Raw genomic sequence first — 20,480 nt, forward strand, 5'->3', positions numbered from 1 at the left:
AAGAACTACTTAGAACAGATCATCCTCTTCTGCCCAACAGAGCTGGGCATCCAATTCCTTTCTAGCTTTAATTTCAGGAGTATAGAATGAAGGATGGAAAACATTAAGGATGGAGAAACTGTGGATAGATGAAATTCTCATGACAGTCAAAAGAAGGCTGCAGAAACAGCCATTTTGGCACTTAGCTGATACAGTTGTAATGGCATCCCCATGTCACTGCACAGGGAAAATGTGACATGGTATTTTTGGGACTGCCGTTATTTTTGGTTCTTGTCATCATCTGTGCACAAACAAGTTCTTGATTCACACTCAGGCAAACAACAACAAACACAAATCACCTTAGAGCCACACTCCTACAAACTAAATGTCACTGAAATCAGTTTCTCTAATGTGTTAGTATTAGAAGCTAATACTTCAAGGAAACCTAAGTGGTAGGTCTGGTACCTAAAACTGCACTACATTTAAGCCTTACCTCAAGTGTTACCTTCAGAATCTGGAAGCACCAGAAACATTTGTTCTTTATAACAGACACAGACATTTACATTCTCCCAACACTGCTGTGTCCTGGGCATCATCTGTCTGACACCCCTGACACACAGCACACACAGATAAAGTCAATTATATGATATGTGTTCCCAGGACCCAAGACTTTTTGTGGATCTGATGGACAGCAAAATGAGCGTACAGATTTAAATGAAATTCCTTTGAAAACACAATAAGCATCCAGGACCGCATATAACCCAGAACAACATTAGGATGTTCCATTTTTTCCTAAAATAAAACAGCAAAATTCAGAACTCAGCCAGAAGCCACAAAAATGACACGAAAGAGGGTTAACACTGCATAGGAGTCCATCACACCAAGGCACAGCCAAGGGCTGCAAAGGCCACATTCTGCTTCCAGCCATGCCAGTGTAAATACAAAAATCCTTTCCCTGACCTCCAAGTGGATCTCCCCTGTTTGCTCGGTCCATTCAGTGCATTCTGGCCATCGAGTTCCCTAAGTATCCACAAACACCTCCTTCAGAAAGCCCCATTTCTGCACCACATGTTATTAACACTATGAGATGAATGCCACAGAGAAAACCTTTCCCTTACCATTTCTTCTGCACGCAAGCACAACAAAAGATTGGGTTTTTTATAAACACAAGTTTAATAGCTCCAACACACAACTGCTATAAACAGCCCTGGAGAGCTGAATACCACAGCCCACAGCCACCATCCCAACTGAGCCACCTAGGGCTCAGCTAGGAGTTACACCCTCACCCTTTTATGCCGCAAACCCACCACAAGTTCATAGGGTCTACAGAAAAAATGTGCCCCAGAAATTCTAAACAGCTTCCAGTCTGGCTCAAAACACCCCAGCCCTTAATCTTTAGTGGGGTTTTATATGCAAATTGCAGGCAGACCTGCCCTTAAGAGAGCTATACCAGAGTTATTTGTAAACACTTGCTTATTCCTCCCACCATACAAATAGTAGGAAATAAGATGTTCAGCAAGCAGCCATATTAGAGCTGATTTTATGCTTTTATAGTTTATTTCTAAGCTGATAATTTTAAAAATCAATTATGTGCATGAAAAAGATTCCCAGTTTTAGTGAATATTCCATGAAGCTCCAAACTGTGATGCAATTTATCTACATTTTATAGCTCTGATGTCACTTCTTATTTAATTTCTTTATGTGCCTGTAGAGTTTATTTAGAGGTTAGCACAAATTTATAGGGGAAAAAGACTTTTCACTCAGCAGGTCTCTAATTCAGGTAAGTAATTCAGGTAAGTATGTATTACCAGAACAGTATCAATTAGATTTACACAGCATTAAGTATACTGTATTTAACCTCAAAATAAAAAAGCAACCCAAGATCAGAGAGCAGAAAACAGATATAAGGAAATGTACTAGTACTGCTGAAATAAAACAGAGAGTAATAACCTAGAAATCATGCAGTCTTAAAGTAATTTGCCTTATCTGCTACATTTAACACCAGCTACAGTTATTAAAATGAAAATATCATCAAGCCTTCTTTCACATCTCAATCCTTACTGTTTGCATTTCTCTCAGTAATGTCCTCTTTAATTTAACTTCCGTTCACTTAATATATTCCTTTCTTTACAGTGTATGGCCTAGGTTTGAGACTCTACACAGAAACATGTATTTGCTTAAACCAATGTGTTACCACTAAGAATTTTGGTTTTAAATGAAAACACTTATCTAAGCCTGTTTTTATAAATTACAGGTTGGGGAGAAAATTTAAAATTCACATTAACCTTTAAAAACAAATCAAAAAGAAAACAGTGAAAGTCCAGGTTTTATCCTCCCATCAAGACCTCCCTCCTCTGCACTGAGCCAGACATTTCCTCCCAGATAATTTTTCAAGCACTGAGGCAAAAACACTTCAGGAAGATATAACATCTTACATTATGTACTCACCCTTAGATCCCTATTTAAATTGCATTCTTTCTTTCCTCAAGGTGATGGCAGTTTTCTCTGCTCTTAACCTTTCCCCCCTATTGCACAATTAATGCAAACTTTTTTTTTCAGAGTTGAAGACTATGTTCTGATTTTTCCTTGCCCTGTTTGGTCCAAAGGTTACCATTTCACGAAGTATCCTAAGGACATTTTTACTACCAAGAAATACTTTGACAAGAACTATTTTTAACTCTGCTAAGCTCTGCTGAGTGTAAAATGCTGCACAGGGTGCTCAGCAGCCTAGGGGAACACAGCTATCAACGGGGTTTGTTTTCTTTGCATGAGAACAGCAATATGAATCTTCCAGCAACAAGACTGTACACACAGTACATGATGTACATCTCATTATAAACCTGAAGGGTCAACAGATAGGGGAAAAATGTACTTAAAACCCACCAGCTGATAGCTGCCGGCAGCAAGGTGCTTCTGTTGGCTGTGAGGGCTCTGCACACCTGCTACTGCCCATGCCTCATGCTGAGACTTACAGCTCTACTGGAGTTCATCAACACGGCCAAGAGATCAACAACCCCGTCAGGATGTTGCTGGTGATCTGCTCCAGCATGGTGCTTCCAGGTGCTCTCCCTGCCTTCCCGTACTCAGATCATTGGAAGTGATTTAGCCATGACATAAAATGGGACAAGACCACACATCTCAGAAAAAGCATGAGGGAGATAAGGTAAAGACTGGAGAGGCAGGCTGGTGCCATTTCCCATCCCCAGCCGTGACCTCAACTGCATGATGATGCTGCAACAGGGGAGTGAGACCAGCCCTTCTGCTGAGGAAGGCTGCCAGGAGCACAACAACACTTAAACACACCTCCATGGGGAGTAATTCAAGCTCTGGTGTGTTTTCAGAAGCAGCCTAGGGAACACAGTGTTTTACTCCTCTGCAAACACCCAGCAGGACACTCAGGCACTACATGCAAGGCCAGCACGCCAGCCAGCAGAACCTGCATAACAGGGCTACACAAGCTCTCTGTTCAGGGGCTGACTTCCCCCTGGCAAACGCTCTGCCCATATGTGCCTGCTCACTAGGATTTCCTATCAAAGCAGTATTTTTCCCTTCTTTTTAACTACAAAAATAAAGTAGGTTACAGCAGAGGCTGCCCCCTCCAGCAACCTGTGCTCCACCCTGGAGTCATTTTATATTACTCTCCCCAGTGTCCTAAACCAGGGCTGCAGAGATTGTTCCAAATGTGGCTTTCATTTTATGCTAGAATAGCCTCCATTAATGCAATACACTGTGCTGCGTACATCCAAAGTGGAAGCCCAGATCTTGTTTGCTTTTTAAACACCACCAACCGTCTTGCATTTTATCAGTGCGTACTTCCCAGCACGTGGTGGAACGTGCCATCCGCTCACCACTTATTAATGTTTCAGGAGTCTTCCTTAAAACATACATGAGATTTAGGGAGGATTTTGTTCCAGGAGTCTTCTGACCATTCTGTGCAGTCAGAGAGAGTAGTTTTTAGTTCACAGACTGGATTTAATATACAGAAACATACTGCATCTGTTTCCAAATATTTTCTTTCTAAAGCCGTTATGAAAACCAGTGCCAACACGTGCTCATTTCTCTTTAAGGAGGAAACCTAATTTGGATTTCTTGATCCAGATCTTCTTAACACCCAGGCTCAATTTTGCTTGCTAAAGCAATCTACAGACTACAGCTAATATAAATTTAATCTGCAAGAGTTCTTGTTTGGGCTGAATGGGTCCAGCATGTCTTTGTTATAGGCTCCACACCATGTATCAGTAGTAGCATTTGCTACTGATTGCAGATCTCAGGCATCATGCATATGGGCTACACAGGCAGGATCTTTCTTGGATTTCTCATCCATTTTGGATTTTTCATTAGGATATCCCCATGTCTTGTTGGATCAGAGATTTATTTATTTATTTAGCCATTATCCAGCCTTCCCGAGTGTCTCCAAGAGGCATCAGTGTAAACAAGTGTTTGTGTTATATTTTGGAGCTGTGATGATTTCTCATGGACCTACCTGGTGCAGCTGGCCACATTTGAGAACACATCCTGCAGGTCCAACCCTTCCTTTACGTGGTCATAAGCTAAGAATTACTTCTTTAGTTAATCAGGTAACCCTGGAGTAATGCTTACATGTGGAAATCAGGAACTACTCCTCTATCCCCTAATATTTAGGATCCACCTTCTTCCCCTTCAGTGATTATGTAAAATATCTGGGGAAAAAAGTAAAGTCATTTTATAAGAAGGGGTGAAAAATAATTTGCTTTTTGACTGTACCCAAAGAGAAGGAGTACTATGAATAAAAACGGATGTTCTGTGGTTTCAGGTTTTCATTTGGTAAGGTCACAAGCCTTCCTCCCAAGTCAGGAGGAGATTTTACCATCAATTGAAGGGAAAAAAAAACAACCAAAAATCAAGTCTCAGTGATTACACAGGAACATTTTGATCAATTGGCACAAGCTAAAGGTTAAAAGTTACAATTTGCAGCTGACCTCAGAAAAAAATAAAAGCGACAGTAGGTTAAAAATTTAAATATTCAGTCAAGCTATTTCTCTAGGACACAATTTTTCAGGCTACTTTGATGAATGCTGCTAAGAGCACGTGTCAAAACGTGACTAAGATGGAAACCTTCAGCCTCACCTCACATTCACTTCTTTTGTCCCATTCCCTGTGTGAAGTTAGTCTTCAGAAGCGCCTGGGGAATGCCAGAAACAGAAGTCCCTGGACAACATGAACAGCAACATAAACCTCCCCCCTGTATCCATGCCTGAAACTCCCACACCACTCCTGTGTGTCTCCATGCCTGAAACTCCCACACCACTCCTGTGTGTCTCCAATTGGCTCCCTGACTGCCAGACTGTTGACCATAAAGCAATGGGTACATGTGTGAAGTGAGCATGAGAGAGGGTTACGGTTTTGGGCTGGGGAAGGGTGAGGATCCTGTCACTGGGGAGGGACTCTTCATTAGGGATGTACTGGTAGGACAAGGGGTAACAGATTAAAACTTAAACAAGGGAAGTTTAGATTGGATATAAGAAAGAAGTTCTTTACTGTGAGATTGGTGAGGCACTGGAATGGGTTGCCCAAGGACGTTGTGAATGCTCCATCCCTGTCGGTGTTTAAGAGCCTTGGGTGACATGGGTTGGTGTGGGATGTCCCTGACCATGGCAGGGGGCCTGGAACTAAGTGATCTTAAGATCCTTTCTAACCCTAATTGTTCTATGATTCTATTACCAGGCTGTTCCCAGTAAGTGGCCATGCAACCATGAGATGAATTACGTGGTTATATTTAATCCTGTTTTTCTCATGTGCGTATCTTGATACTGGTTCCTCCTCAGTTCAGTTGCTTACTAAGGAGTCTGTTTATACTTGCAAGAAAATTCTCACCAAATAAGAGTTGCTTCAAACAGGAAATCATTTCATCACATTTTCCCCAACAGAGCCCCAAAGTGGCTCCTTTTACCTCAGCAAACACACATGCCTTGCTAGGTTTTGCTCTAAAAGATAACCCAGTGAAGGTATAATATGCAAAGTTTTAGGAATTGGAGTGAGTGCTCCAACCAGAATATTGGCAGCTCCAGCAGGCTTGGCTTTGGACCTTCTCACTTCACAACAAACCTCTAAGTCTGTATCTGGAAATCAAAACTTCATCTGTGTGTTGGCTGGAGCACCACAACAAAAACAAAGTTGTGTTTTGGGTTGGTTTTTTTTCCTCAAAGCCTGTACTAGGCACAGAAAAGGACAGTGTTTTGGCCTCAAGAACTCAGAAAAATAGAATTCAGTTTTTCCATTCTGTCATTATTCCAGCAAAACCCTACAGGTAAGTAAATCTCACTTGTTTACACTGATGCCTCTTGGAGGCACTCAGGAAGGCTGGATAATGGCTAAATTCATAACCAGGAAGGTATCTCATAAGCTAGGGCTTATTTGTATTGCTCAAATGTACTTCTGCAGAAACAGGTATATCAAAGAATTTTAGCCTTTATGAAGCTGCTCTGACTTTATAACCTTCCAACAGACAGGCAGGTACCTGGAAAGAAATGCTCCGCAGTAAAGCCCAACATTTAATAAAGTGCTTTTTCCCTGGGGAGCTCAAGCACCTGCAGAAAGCAAGCTGCTGTCATCACCTCCCTGTCACCAGTGCCATGACTTGTTCACAGTGGGGGGGAAAAGGCCTGACCAGGACCCAACATGTAAGTCCACACGTGCTATCCATTAGGCTGTAAGACCCTGACAGGAGTTAGATACATAGCTTTAAGTCATACACAGTTTATGCAAACATAACTAACAAGTAAATGATTTAAAGTAGAAGCATGCAGAAGAGAAACTAAAGATAAAGCAGTCAACCAGTACAGGCTTGCTGCAGAAAGCAACACGACTATAAGCAAGTAGCAAATGCTGTTAGTACGTTGAGGCAAAACTTCACATGGAATTTAAACTAGTTCTTTACATTTGGTTCATGCTGGATTCTTACACCAGCTTATGACCTGGTATATAGCAAGGTAATATGACATTTTTTAATCTAAAGGACTTGGCTTCACCAAGTCATGCATGGCTCCCCCAGTGTAGTACACGGCTAGTGGCTCCCAAGTGAGCTGCTGTACATGTTAAAGATTGTAAAAAAGGGAGAATGTGTCTCCTCATATTTTGCAATACTATTATTGATATTATCATTAAATGAGAGAACACCCTTGATGCTCGGAAAACCTCAGGGAGTATGGGAACTGACACCTGGACTCAGGATTGGTTTCCTTGGTTATGAGATCTAGCTGAACTGTTTTAACAGATAATGATATCTAATTTAATTACATATTAGACAAAATACTTTTGATTATTATTCAGCCAGCCAGAATTAATGAATTTCTAAGTCCTTTTATCCTATTTTTTTCTACCCTCTTGTCTTTTACTTCTTCTGTTTTTAAGCTCTTCTGAAATCCACCTCACTCAGGACTGACATTTACTTCTCTACTAACTAACTTGGATAATTATTTTTTTTTAATGATGATGCCCCTTAACCTCATTTCCACAGTTTATAATTTGATTCTTGGGTCATCACAGAAAGCATCTGAGTCACCAAATAATTCTAATAAAGCACTGAGATTCTGCCTTTCTCATACACTATTTAAAACACAGTCCATTTAAAGGCAGAGTCCTGCAGTAAACCCTTGTTGACTTTGAATTCCACACACCAGCCATTAACTTCTGATCCATTTGGCATCTGTACACGTTTTCAAGCAGTTATTATTTCTTTCTCCACAACTTAATGGGTGAATTATTGGAACACAATTTATTTTAACCACATAGTTCATCTTGATTAAATTGACTAGTTTACTAAATAATTTTCTGCTCTCTGTATATACCCCTTAATTCCCAAATGCAGACAATGGTCAAAAAACACATCAGAGGGAAGACAGTTCTGTGTACTGCTGGGTCAGAGTGGCCAGAGGAAATTTGGAAGGCAGAGTTTCCCCATTTCCATGGAGACAAACGGGAAGTGATTCCACCACAGCCCACAGTGTTACAGTATTGTTAGGGACCTCAGGCACAGCTTTGTTTTTCTGTGCAAGAAAGCTGTGCTTCAGACTTGCCAGCCAGGAAGGCAGAGAATCAGCAGGAGAAGGCAAAGTCATGAACTATTGGCGGTGCCTATAGTACCTGCAGCCATGCAAGCGATGAGATTCCCAGGGCTTCCCATGAGTGGGGATCCTGGCTCAGGGTGAATCAACCTGACTGCACACCTACTGACCCAAATATAGCTCCTTCAGTCAAAAACAGAGAATAATCCCCCGCATTTAGCTTTCAGAAGCCTTAGAGCTAGGGAGATCCAAACACAAGCATTAAAACAAAGTGGTGATGAATATACAGTTCAAACCCAAAGCTATTCATCAGATTCATGCAGCATGAGAAATGAACTAAGAATATTTAGTTGCCACTAATGTCTCTAAAAAATTTTCCCAGCAACTTATAATTTACAGACTCCTTACCATATTTCTGTTAAGACATGGTTTAAGAGAAAGTCTTGCCTGGCCAGCAGAAGTAATTAAAAAGCAGTTCTCACCCACTTAACTTGTAAAGGCTACAGAAGAGCTATGTCCTCAGATTTTGCTGAGAGCTCCCATTACTCAAAGTAGAGGGCAAATCGTGCTTTGCTACCTAATGCCTGCTGGCTTTGAAGCCAATGCAACTATTGCTCTTTTTATTCACAGGCCCTTGTTTTCAGAGTGCTTTTGGGAATAAGTGTTTTACTTGAATTAATTGCTTTTCCTGTTTGGGGAAAAACAAACTAACAGGTTTGTTCATTTAGAGAACTTGGCAACTGCAGATTGCCCATTACTTTTTTGGAAGAGCTATTTTGCAAAGAAAGTTAGCCCACAAATTCAGTAAACATATGGGATTTGCAAGTTAATCCAATAAGGCCATTATGGTGATGCTCCAGAGGACTAGTCACCATCAGGAGGGGAAAGGAGACTAATTCTAAAAGGATTTCCCTAAAGCCATTTTCATGTTGGGAAGTCAAGAGCAAATTTCCCTCTTAGTAGTATCAGTCTGGGGGAAGGGAGGAAGATAATGACAGAGACAAGAAAAAAGAAGTTTGTGCCCATGTCAGTGTGTTTCAAATTATACAGCTGAGCTTTAAGGAAAACAAAACAGCCTTTATTCATATTTGCCATTTTTTTTTACAGTAGAGTAACTGAAAATAGGAGACAATATCCCTTAAATTCAGTTATTAAAGTCCAGAGTGGCCACTTTTGATTCATACTCATTTTAGCAGCTGTTTATGTGGACAATTAATTTGAAAATTGTGCTGTTACTAACACCCATCAAACAAGCAACACAGTTAATGAATTTGGGAATACCTAATTTCTTAGGGAAATAAGTAGTAACACAAACCTTTTGTTTCCTAGGTCCTGAGGACCACTTAGTCTTGGTATTTAGATTTATCCTCTCCACTGAAGTTCCAGCTACCAACATAAACTACAGCAACTGGTAACTTCATTCTCAAGAGACTGAATTATAATCTCTTTTACAATAGTTTTAAATAAGATGTAGCAGCTGAAAGTCCTTGAAGCTGAACGGAAATAAAAGAGAGTCAGGTCTTCATAAGCAGCTCCCTCTCTGCATTCCGGCATAAGCAGATCTGCCCAAAATGCATAACGTATTTCTGTACCCCTTAAAGGGATTAGCTACTGCACTGAAGAAGCCCAAGAAACATTTAGAGTAATTATATTGCATATATAGACATCCTAAAAAGCATGAAAAGAAACAGTTTTCACTGCCATCTTATGAGTTCTTAGGTAAGGTAGACTAAATTCCAGGCTGACGTAACTGAAAAATTGCTTAAAATATTTATATGACATTGCCCTCTAGAGGAAACTGAGAAAAATCTGTAGTTTAGTAGAACATATCTACAGATGAAAATCTGAAATGTCGACTTCAGCAGAACAATTAGCATGTTATTTTCAGTGAGAACATCACAGACCACTTTGGCTCAGTTTATCGCCATGAGTTTTCAACAAGTAATTCCCGAACCTCCAACCCATTATCCTCATGTGGGCTCTATGTTCATATAGATGGTACCACTAATTTTACTGTTTATCACATATCCATGTTTTTCTCTTCACTACCAGAACAAAAATAGCCTAGGCTATGAAAAATTCGTAAGTACTTAGTAATTTTTCACTTGTCATGGCACAAGGAGCTACTGGTCAATGTGTATGAGGATGAGAAGCAGGGCACCACTGACTGTTTCATTGAATAGTTACTGTGCTACCCTGAACTCATTCCAATGATCAAGTAACAAACTAGGAAAACACAGTCAAAATGGTTGCTCTATTAATCAATTATTTGGTTTACTATTTTTTTTTTATATTTTTAGAAGATCATCCTGTCATCTATAATACCTACTATGGAGAAGGAAAAAGCCAGACCTTGACACCTATTTAAGCAATAATCTCCTTCAGACACATTTCAGCAATGCTGTTGCATTTTCAAAAAGCCTGAATCCATTTTCAACATACCTTTAGTTTCTCACAGTCTTGTTAAAAAGCCTTGAGTCTGTCTGGGCTTCTTGAGTGTTGGATGCTCTAGGGTAAAGTTTGCTTCTAATAATCACATTTGCCTACTCTTGTCCTGTCTCTGTGGGTACAAGTCTTTTTGAACTGCCCCAAACCTTCTGACAGCACCTGCCAACTTATCTTTTACTGCTACTGGTCTGTTAAAAGCGTTTCCCTTTGGAGGTGCAAATGATCTTGCTGAGTGTCATACATTTTATACAGAGGAAGCAGTAAGAGCAGAGAGTGATGCTGCAGAGCCTGCGACTGATACGTAAGCCCTTCCTGTCCTAACCTATATCTGATAAAAAGGAGACAGAAAAATAAGTTTCAAGGAGCATGAGGTACTGCTTGGAGCTGGAGGGAAGTGTCACATCAGATAAGAAAAGCAATGAGTTTTCCACAGGAAAAAAAAGCCTGGCCCCACAGCCATCCACTTGCAGCAGCTCTGGAGTTATGTACCTGCCTCTCTGCTGATCACACCTACGTTTCTTATATTTATCCTCTCACTTATGTCTGTAGATAGCAGGTTCATGCTGACAAGCCATTTCTCTGAGGCTGATGTCAAGCACAGCCTCTGCCTCTGGAACTGTCTCCTGTTTATCCTCTTTCAACCCTCCCCGCTCCTGTACTTTCCAAGTCAGGCCTGATTTCCAGTGACAAGAGATAAGCGGGTTTTAAGCTGCCACCACTGTTAATGCTTTTAGCTCTGAAGGATCATAGCTCAGTCCTAGTGCACCTTCCAGGACAGCAACCATCACACACAAAGCTACATGAGGCTGGCAAGATGGCATGATTGCCACTTCCTTGCAGAGTAGCCATGAAACCCTTCTGAGAATGGGAACACTGCTTGCTTAGCCCAATGCTATGAGAAAAAAAAACATTTCAGTGAAGACTGGAGAAGCTGTGCCTTTCCAGGACTCATGGAACATTGAGTGAGAAAGAACAACCTGCCATGTATCCCGCTGTAACCCAGTAACCTGGGTCCAGTTACCTCCTCTTCCTCCTGCAGCTCGGTGCTCCTGTCTCATGGAAATCAGTTTTTAGCCCACACCATGCTTTGTGCAAAATTTTGGACTCCCAGAATATGAGGAGAAATTCACATTTACAGATTAGAAGAGACATTATGAGTGACTGCACATTGCAAATTGGTGTGTAAGGGCACAAGCATTATAGAAAGAGCAATAATAATGGGCAGAAAATGTTCCTTGCTTGTTTTTTCGAACATCTCTATTTTTAAATATTGATGCCTAAAGCACTGTTCTGTGTTAGCAAATGCACTGCTGGAGAGGCTGTGAAAATAACTGCTGCTGTGGCTGAAGGCCTTACCTGCTCCTTGGCTGGGAGGTGGAAAAAAGTGACCCTATTTTGCACATTCCAGCAGTTTGCCAATTAGTTAAGTTCTGCTGCATCCTGACAGTGCTTCCAGACGACCTGAGAGCATGGAATGCTTGCTTCATGCAAAGCTGAAAATCCCACTCATGATGGAAAAGGTCTCTTGCTGCCACTTTGACATCAGGGATAAACGATGAGGAACGAGGCTGATTCACCAAACCAAGCTGTTCCCACACTAGATGAATGAGGAGGGCAGAGCTCCCTCCCAGAACAGTGGGCTTCTTGTAATTACAGCATGGTCAGAACAGCAAATTAAATGGAGATGCCATACTGGAATGGAATGCCATACATTTGGCCACAAGTTACAGCCTTCTAAGCAGAACTTCCACAGCTCAACGGAATAAAACAAAAGCACACAAAAAAATTCCGGACAACCCACTCTGTAACCTCTGAAGCTTTTGTGCCTCCTAAGGCAACACCACCAACCTCTGTCCAAGTCTTTTCAAGCCTGATGCAACCCCTTTGAAAAGAAAGCGTGCAGAGCCAGGGCTGGAGAGCATTTGCTGCAGATGACCCTGGGGATGTTGCTTAATTATACATGTATGTCCTCTGGGTAAGATGCTTTCTATCAAGAGAGGCCAGCTCTGCTGTTGAGTTACAACAGTGTGTAAAAAGCAACAATGAGCATATTGCTCACAAAATTTCGGGACCAACATGCAAACATATACAGGACATGAGCCATTTAAATCAGAGGGAGTCTTTCCCTCGTCTTTTATGGGTTTTAGATAAAGATAAATAAGATGCAGATTTGAGGAGGATGAAGGGCTTGGACACCTGTTGAGAAGGCAGTTGTAGCAGTAGTAGGATGCTGCAAATGACCATCACTACAAGGGAACACAGGTTGGGTTCAGTGCAGAGAAGTTGAGAGGAAAGGCAGGAACCACAGGGTGCTTAGGGGGAATCGAGTGAACCATGCTCAGACTAATAGAGCAAAGAGAACAAACAAGCTAAATGATCTCTGCTGAGTCTGGGGATTAGTGACCTTCTGTTTAAGTCTTTGGCTCTTGGGAGACGATTTGGGATAAAGCTCATTTCTTCAGAGCAATTTAATTCTCAACACGTGTGGCCAAGTCTGCTCATACCTTTCCTGAAGACATAAAAGCAGTAAACAGCTCTTTCCTAGTGACTTAATCCTGTTATATTTTGGGGGGGGGGGGCGATTTAATATCCACTATCAGCATAAAATACAGCAGCCATGATTCAGAGGGGACTCCATTCTCCAGCATATGATACTGCAGGAGCACAGTGAGACACTTAGGCTGTGTTTGAGAAATGTCAGACACCCATAGGCTCCCCCTCATTTTGCACATGTTGAGCACACATTCACTGTCTCCCCACCACAGCAGCTCAACTGGAGGAGAAAACCCTTAGCCACAGTCCCTACATGCTGCTCATTTTCCACCCTTAGAACTCACACACCAGCCAGCTCAGAGGGCATGTCAGCATATGCTTCTCATCCATGCCTGTGGTAACAAGCTCCAGGTCTTAGCCTCTGTGCCCTGATCCATCACTTAGCAGCACGATGGGTGGTAATGTGATATAAAAAAGGAAACAAATTCAACTCCACAATAGTTTAGGAGAATTTTTTAGGTCAGTTATGAGAAATCTGCTCCCTGAGATTGCATTTGAAGGCTGCAGCCCCCAGGACCACTGTGTTTGTTTTCCTCTGTGTAGTCAGTGCTGTTAATATTTTAACAAGGAGCTTCCACAGAAATGTTTGCCCCTTGGCCAAGGGCAAAGGGCCAGGATATATTTCCATTTGTTTTCCTATTAAAATAAAAATATTTCCTTATGAACATAAGCAAGAAAAGGCCCTGCTAACACCACGCAAAGCAGCTGTTTATACTGAGCAGCACTTTGTGTTGGCAGCACTTTTGCTTTAGGAAGGAGGTGAGGAAACACAGTAAAACAGAGCAATCAATCCACACAACCTGACATGCCCAGGAGGTGGGAGTGTGGTGAAACTAAGCCTTCTGTAATGACCAGGGGTAGATTTCTTGGGGTGACTTTTTGCTATGGAAAAGGATGTATGAAGGAGATTGCTTTGCCAAGTGGAAAACAAACCCACAATAACTTCCACGGTAACACGAGCCCATCACAGGCACAGAACACTGAAAACATCCCCTTGCACTGTAACACAGGCATTCATACACCCTAACAGCCAACACTTAAGTGTAAAGAATGGATTTGTTACCAAAACTGAGGGCCCCAGCTGATGAGAAGAAGAGGACACAGCCTGTGCTCTCCGCTCCCACAGTGTGTAATCCCCACACGCCACCTGGAGTACCTGGAAGCACTTTGGATACACTAGTGAGCTGTACAGATGCTCCAGAGGAAACAAGCGGCTACCAGCGCAAGGACAAAGTGGCCAAGGTGAAGACAGCCAACCTCCTGCAGTGCCAGTGTCTCACCACAGTGTGGCAGGGAGCAGTGCCCCGTGGAAAATGCAAACTTGGAGCATTGCACTTGGATATCAAAGAGCTACCAGATTTTAGGGAGGTGGTTTTCCCATTAAGAAACTTTCCATTTCGGGGCAAAGCAGCTCGTGATAAAAAAATCATTCAGTTCAAACTTCTGAGGAAGGGGGAGTTCAATAAAAGGTGCCTTGAAAGGTGTGCTCTTCTGAAACATCTGCCTTCAAACCCCATTGTCAGATTTTTTAGCAGCTCTACTCACAGACGCAGCATGGGCTCTCCATTCCCATCCCCTCAGTAGATGTACCGCTCCGAATCTCCTTGTATGCAGGACTCCCAACAAGAGGGCAAAGAAGCAGTGCACTCCCCTGAAGACCACCACTGTTCAGAGTAGAATTCGACTCTGAATGCAGCTAGGCACTGCATATTGGCTTTCCAGCTCCAGCAAGGACTGTTTATACAGAGACTTAAGATTTCATCCAGCTGAGCCCAGGATTGTTATTGACTGCCACAGGCAAGCAGCATGAAGTGCTTTGCACATCTTGAGACCTGTAATTTGGTTACATGTTCAGTATTGTGCTCTGTAATCAGCTACTACCACTTAAAGAGAAGCAGGTCTGTGTTTAGAATGTCTGTACATCACACAAATACAAATAGGACTGACCTGTTCGGAAAACCAGGACATTACCTTCATAATTCCAACTATCCTGGAGCATGTAGATGTGACATGCAGTAACAGCAAGCACTCGGGAAAAATCCTGGCTTTGCTGAAAACCCCAATTTCAAAAGGTAAGGTCAAAGATTCACCTTCAGTAGTGGCACTTGAGGCTCACTCACAACTGCACATCTGATTTCTGAAGGTCTTTCTTAGTCTTTGAAAATAAACTATTTTCCCTAACATTTGACATGCTATATCTTGTGCTGGGGAGGAGTCCTAGCAGCTCCCCCAGGACACAGGCTAAAGAGGAGAGACTAAGAAAATGCTGTGCAAAGGTATGGCTGTTTTCTGGAAGCAACACCAGGTTGTGGGTTAAGAAGAAGCCAGCCAGACTGTATTCCCACACATGACGATGTTTGGTAATTTCTGGTGATGAGGAACACAGTATTTTGAAGCAGTGGTTGGGTTTCCTCAAAGACAAAATTTTAATAATATCTTGTGTTTATACCACACTGTCATCACTTGTATCTTACCCTGCTTTCTTCAAGAACAGTTTGAATTTGGGAATCTATTCAGCACTGATTTTAAAGATTAGATGTACATGGTATCTGTGTCCCAGCACTCCAGCTAAGCTTGATAAAATTTGTAATCAAATATTTCAAACAGAATGATATTCATGACAAAATAATCCTTTTGCTATCCTCCCAGGACTTGCTCAATGAAACCCCATTCAGTCATGCTCAAGAAATGAAGGATTCATTTGTCATCTGCAGGAATACTAACAGCCTCCCTCCAGTAAGTGAGTAATAGACCAAAATGAGAGGAGTAGTTCCAAGATACATAGGAAGTTGTTGTCTGGGGGAACATAACCCATGTGTTTTTGAGATACAGTTTTATAGACAGAAGATAAATAAACATGCAGAGTTGTGACTAACCTTTATTCAGTACTCCAATACAGCTCATTTCCCTGCAATTGTTTGATAGACACACACGATTTGCTGACTCTGAAGAGAGCGATAATTTTCCTTCAGTCACTAACATCACCAAAATTGCCACCACCCACATCATTCCTCTCTAATGTAATAATACTCCGTTAAGCAAAAAGCTTTGATGATTATATTACTGCATAATGTTTCTCTAAATGAAAAGAAAGAAGAAAAAGAAACCAGCTCAGCAATAATAAGCCTGTCTCTGCTGTTTACATGGCAATCAGGTGGAAGTTAAAGAAGTAACTTTTCTCTAAAGAAGTCAGATTCCTGTTCTCTAGCAAGGAGAGACAGATGACTGATACCCACAGATGGCTCCTTCAAGATGCGGCATGCTGCTCGTGTACTGTGTCTGACCCCATCACCACCCCACAACCTGAGGACCTACACCAGGTAGGTGCCAAAAGAGCAGTCTGCCCACGGATGCCCAGACTGTTATAGTTCCAGCTATCTGCTCCTGCTGGCCACATCCATAGGACAGACAGCAGAAGGGATCCTGTGCCCCTACCCCTCTTCTCCCATTGTCTGGGGCTTAGCCCCTTGGAACAGTGAGGGTTTGTATTGTGGGATGGAGCTGGAGGTGAGGTGAAGTGAAGCCCAGGTTATGTAAGCACACTTCTGTCAACCCTGCCACAGGGTTATGAGAGAGGGCATAAGACCCTTATGCCAAATTCCTCACTGTTACGGAGATAAATCGGGAAATTCCCTAAAGCCCCAGTGAAGACAACACATTCACCAGGCAAGATGGGGCTGCCCTGGTACACTTGGCAGATGAGAAATAAATATGTAAGCAGTGATTTTGCTTGCCTAATCCAGCTTGATGCTACAGGAGCTAATATCACTGACTGTGTGCAGGCTATATTAAGTACATCACACTGCAAATCACAGCACTCATACCGCTTTGTGGACCTGGAATTGCTTCACAGCCAGACAGATAATAATTAGGCAGACATAAACCAAGCCAGGGCTACTATTCAGTGTGCTGTCCTGCCCCAATGCCTTGAAGAGCCAAGGGAAAAGGGCTCTGCTATTGCCACCTTGCAACAGTATGGAAATACTCTAGGAAAGCTTCTTTGAAACAATCTTCCCAGAAGGCAAGCTGATGTTGCCTTTCAGCCTATTATAAACCCAGACAGAAGTATACCCCGTCTGAGCACCCCATGAAGAAACCTACCGAAGGACCCTCAAAGTATCCGGAAGCAGATCAGATGAGCAATGTGCTAATATGAAGATAGGCTGAGAAAGTTGGGGCTGTTCAGCCTGGAAAAGGCTGCATGGAGACCTCAGAGCAGCCTTCCAGTATCTGAAGGGGGCCTACAAGGGTGCTGGTGAGGGACTATTCATTAGGGACTGTAGTGACAGGACAAGGGGTAATGGGTTGAAACTTAAACAGAGGAGGTTTAGATTGGATCTAAGGAGGAAGTTCTTTACTGTGAGGGTGGTGAGGCACTTGAATGGGTTGCCCAGGGAAGCTGTGAATGCTCCATCCATGGCAGTGTTCAAGGCCAGGTTGGACAGAGCCTTGGGTGACATGGTTTAGTGTGAGATGTCCCTGCCCATGGCAGGGGGGTTGGAACTGGATGATCTCAAGGTCATTTCCAACCCTAACTATTCTATGTTACTATAAGGATGCTTACAACGCTGAAAATAAATCAGGTTTTGACTAAGAGATGTCTTAAATTTTGGCCTAAATTAGATTTAGAATATTCTAAACCAGGCTCTTACAAACAACAACACTGGCCCCACACCACCAAAACTCTGCCTTCATAATGGCCAAAAAACCCTCTCAGCTAAGGAAAATGGAGCACTTGGTTCTCATTAGCAGCCATCACAGCTTGCTGGTCTAATAACAGAGCTTTCTAAAAAGAACAAGCCCAAAATGAAGCCTTCAGGGGAGGATAAAAAGAGCAGATATCTAAACATTTTGGACTCTATTGGGTATTATCTTTCATTTTGCATTAATAATAAGACAACACTGATGGCCACTGCAAGCAATTTCCTTGGATTTTAGGAATAATCACATCTGGCAAAGGGGAAACAGCAAACTAACTGCTTTTTGCCAAAAAAAAACCTCTCAGACTTGGGGATACCACTGACTGATGCTCCCACAGTACTGATATTTATACACTCATTGTATTACAGGTGTGAAATTACAGAGGGACGCTATCACACCTGCAAAACCACAGCCAGGTTGACCTGCCCAGCACCCACAGATCAAGGAGTCACTGCTTTTATTCTGCCAATTGACAGAATTGGGTGCGATGGTCACCCCAGATCACTCCTGCATTCACTGACTGTTGGGAGCAAAGGCTTGGCAGGATTATAACTTGCGACTGTTACACCCCAAGGTCATTGTGGCTTTGCAAACACAACAACTAAAGCAGTAGATAAATAACCATTGAGTCTTCCCATCAATGCTATATTCTCACTGGATGAACCTATGAAGATTCAACTCTTCTTTTCACATTTTTTTCAGTATGCAGTTTATTTCAGTTAAAGCTTGTTATTTGCTCCTGTTGCAAATCTCACTCGCTTGAGCACTTTCTCAGCTTGTCTGAAACAGCATGTTACTCCAAAGGCCCATAAAACATGCTGGATTACCCAGGTTGCAGATCAACAGATTCTCCTTTTAAAGAACAACCACTTTACTAGCACTTTGCTTCCAAAACTGTCCATCCGCAAGATGAATCCTCTCTGGCAAGAGTGAGAGGACTTCGTGCCCTCCCATACATTGCAGTCTTGGGTATGAATGAACACTCGCATTCCCATGTTTAGCAAAAGAAAGGCCTTTGCAGAGGGAAGTGTGAGCAAGTCTGTCAGCCCACAAGCTGGTCCAATAACTGATTCTACTGCATGCAGCAGCTGAAATAAAGAAGCAGAGACAATCTCTGTCATTGCAAGAACCTTCATTACTGATCTGAACTCTAAAAGGTTTCAAGTATTCTGGGATAGGAGACAGCAAAAGAGAGCAAGTGAACTAAAATCAAAGGGAATTTATTAAAATGAAGTTGTTCCAATCTGGAAAACACAAAAACGACTTGCTTTGAAAAAGTCTGAGACAACATTGAGCTGTCAAAAAATCATCTCTCAGCTAAGATGCATCTCTAAAAATCTTCCAGTGCTGCTGAGTCTGTGTTCATTTTCCCTAAAAAAAACATTTTTATCTAAACACAGACTCCTCTTTCAGTGGACACCTTCCAGTGCTTACCATGTACTATTTTTTGACACAATGACCCCTCAAAATCTTCTAGTGGATGTCCAAGAGCAGGTATAGGCTAGTTATCAATTTGCTTTTGTTACTTATTTTCTACAGACCTTAAGACCTTCTAAGACCTCAAGACCCTCTACAGACCTACTTATTTTCTACAGACCCAGTGCTCTCTTCGGGCTGGAAAGCACAGGTCAAAACCTCTACTCTCAGACATCAATCAGTACTAACCACAACCTGCACCACACACTGTGAGAGGCAGCCACTGGTGGCTGTTCTTCCACCCTTACCTCGCACCGGTGACATCCACGCCAACCATCAGCTGGCCGTTCAAAGACAGGATTTCATCCTTAAGATGCACTCTCCCGCACTTCCCAGCTGGGCTGTTTTTCTTCAAGTCCGTCACCCAGATGCACCCAACATCAAGCACTGGTCCCTTATTCCCCTTCCTCTTCTTCCCTCCCCGACGCTTCTCCCCATAGTCCCCCAGAGCGGGGATGTTCCCAAAGCTCAACCCAAGAACTTCATTTTTCCGCATCTCCTGGGCCAGGTACATGGTGCAGATCTCCGTATCCGAAGTGCTGCAGCTGCCTGGCTGCAGATTGCTCTCATCCACAGAGAAGTTGAGCTGGATGTACTCACTCAGCTTCTGTACAGCTGAGCGGCAGAGCTGCTGCTCAGCACCCTCAGCCCCCTCCCGACGGCTGTTCTGCAGCCACTGGCACAGGAGGGGGAGGTAGACCCCTGCGTTGTCCTGTGTGATGGGCATCGTTGTCCCTGTGCATCCCCTCACAGAAGCAGCCCTGGACCTGATTGGCTTCCCAGACCTTGGCACCGCTGCCTGCTGCAGCCGCCTGCAACACCTGAGGCCATGCTGGAGTGGGACTGCAGATCCAAAGCAAGCCCCATCAGATCTCACATGAATGTTTTTTTGGGCTCCAGCTACCAAAAGCACAGTCAAGGCAGGATGTTTGGTGTGAGCTCACTGCAGCTACCCCTGCAGAAAGGTTGATGGATGAAGTGGTGGGGAGTGTCTGTGGCTGTCCACATATGCTTGTTGTCAGGATCTCCACTCTGCTGAGAACGATGTCTCCTTCCCACCACGATCAGCACACTGCCTAATCCTGCAACGAAGAAACGGCATGGTTAGAAATGCCAGAACCACAGCAGGCATCCAGCAGCCTCTGCCCATTACCCTGCCCAGGACAGGAGCCCAAAGCCGGGCTTGCACGGCCGCAGCCGCTCGCCTATGATTTACCACTTGAGGGCACCAGTTGCTCTTCTCAACAAGGGAATAAAAGGTCAAGATTAGCTCCTGACCTC

General features: G+C 42.9%; 1 protein-coding gene across 1 annotated transcript in view; it reads right to left on the reverse strand.

The window, feature by feature from the left end:
* The window catches only part of PDZD2 (PDZ domain containing 2), a 208,397-nt gene that overhangs the window by 124,700 nt on the left and 63,217 nt on the right, over nucleotides 1-20,480 (reverse strand). The window contains exon 2 of the mRNA XM_034072629.1: nucleotides 19,448-20,281. Within this exon, the coding sequence (XP_033928520.1) occupies nucleotides 19,448-19,926 (479 nt within the window). The 5' untranslated portion in view covers nucleotides 19,927-20,281. The remainder of the gene's footprint in view (nucleotides 1-19,447; nucleotides 20,282-20,480) is intronic.

Source organism: Melopsittacus undulatus, chromosome Z (assembly GCF_012275295.1).
Source record: "Melopsittacus undulatus isolate bMelUnd1 chromosome Z, bMelUnd1.mat.Z, whole genome shotgun sequence".
NCBI classification, from domain to species: Eukaryota; Metazoa; Chordata; class Aves; order Psittaciformes; family Psittaculidae; genus Melopsittacus; species Melopsittacus undulatus.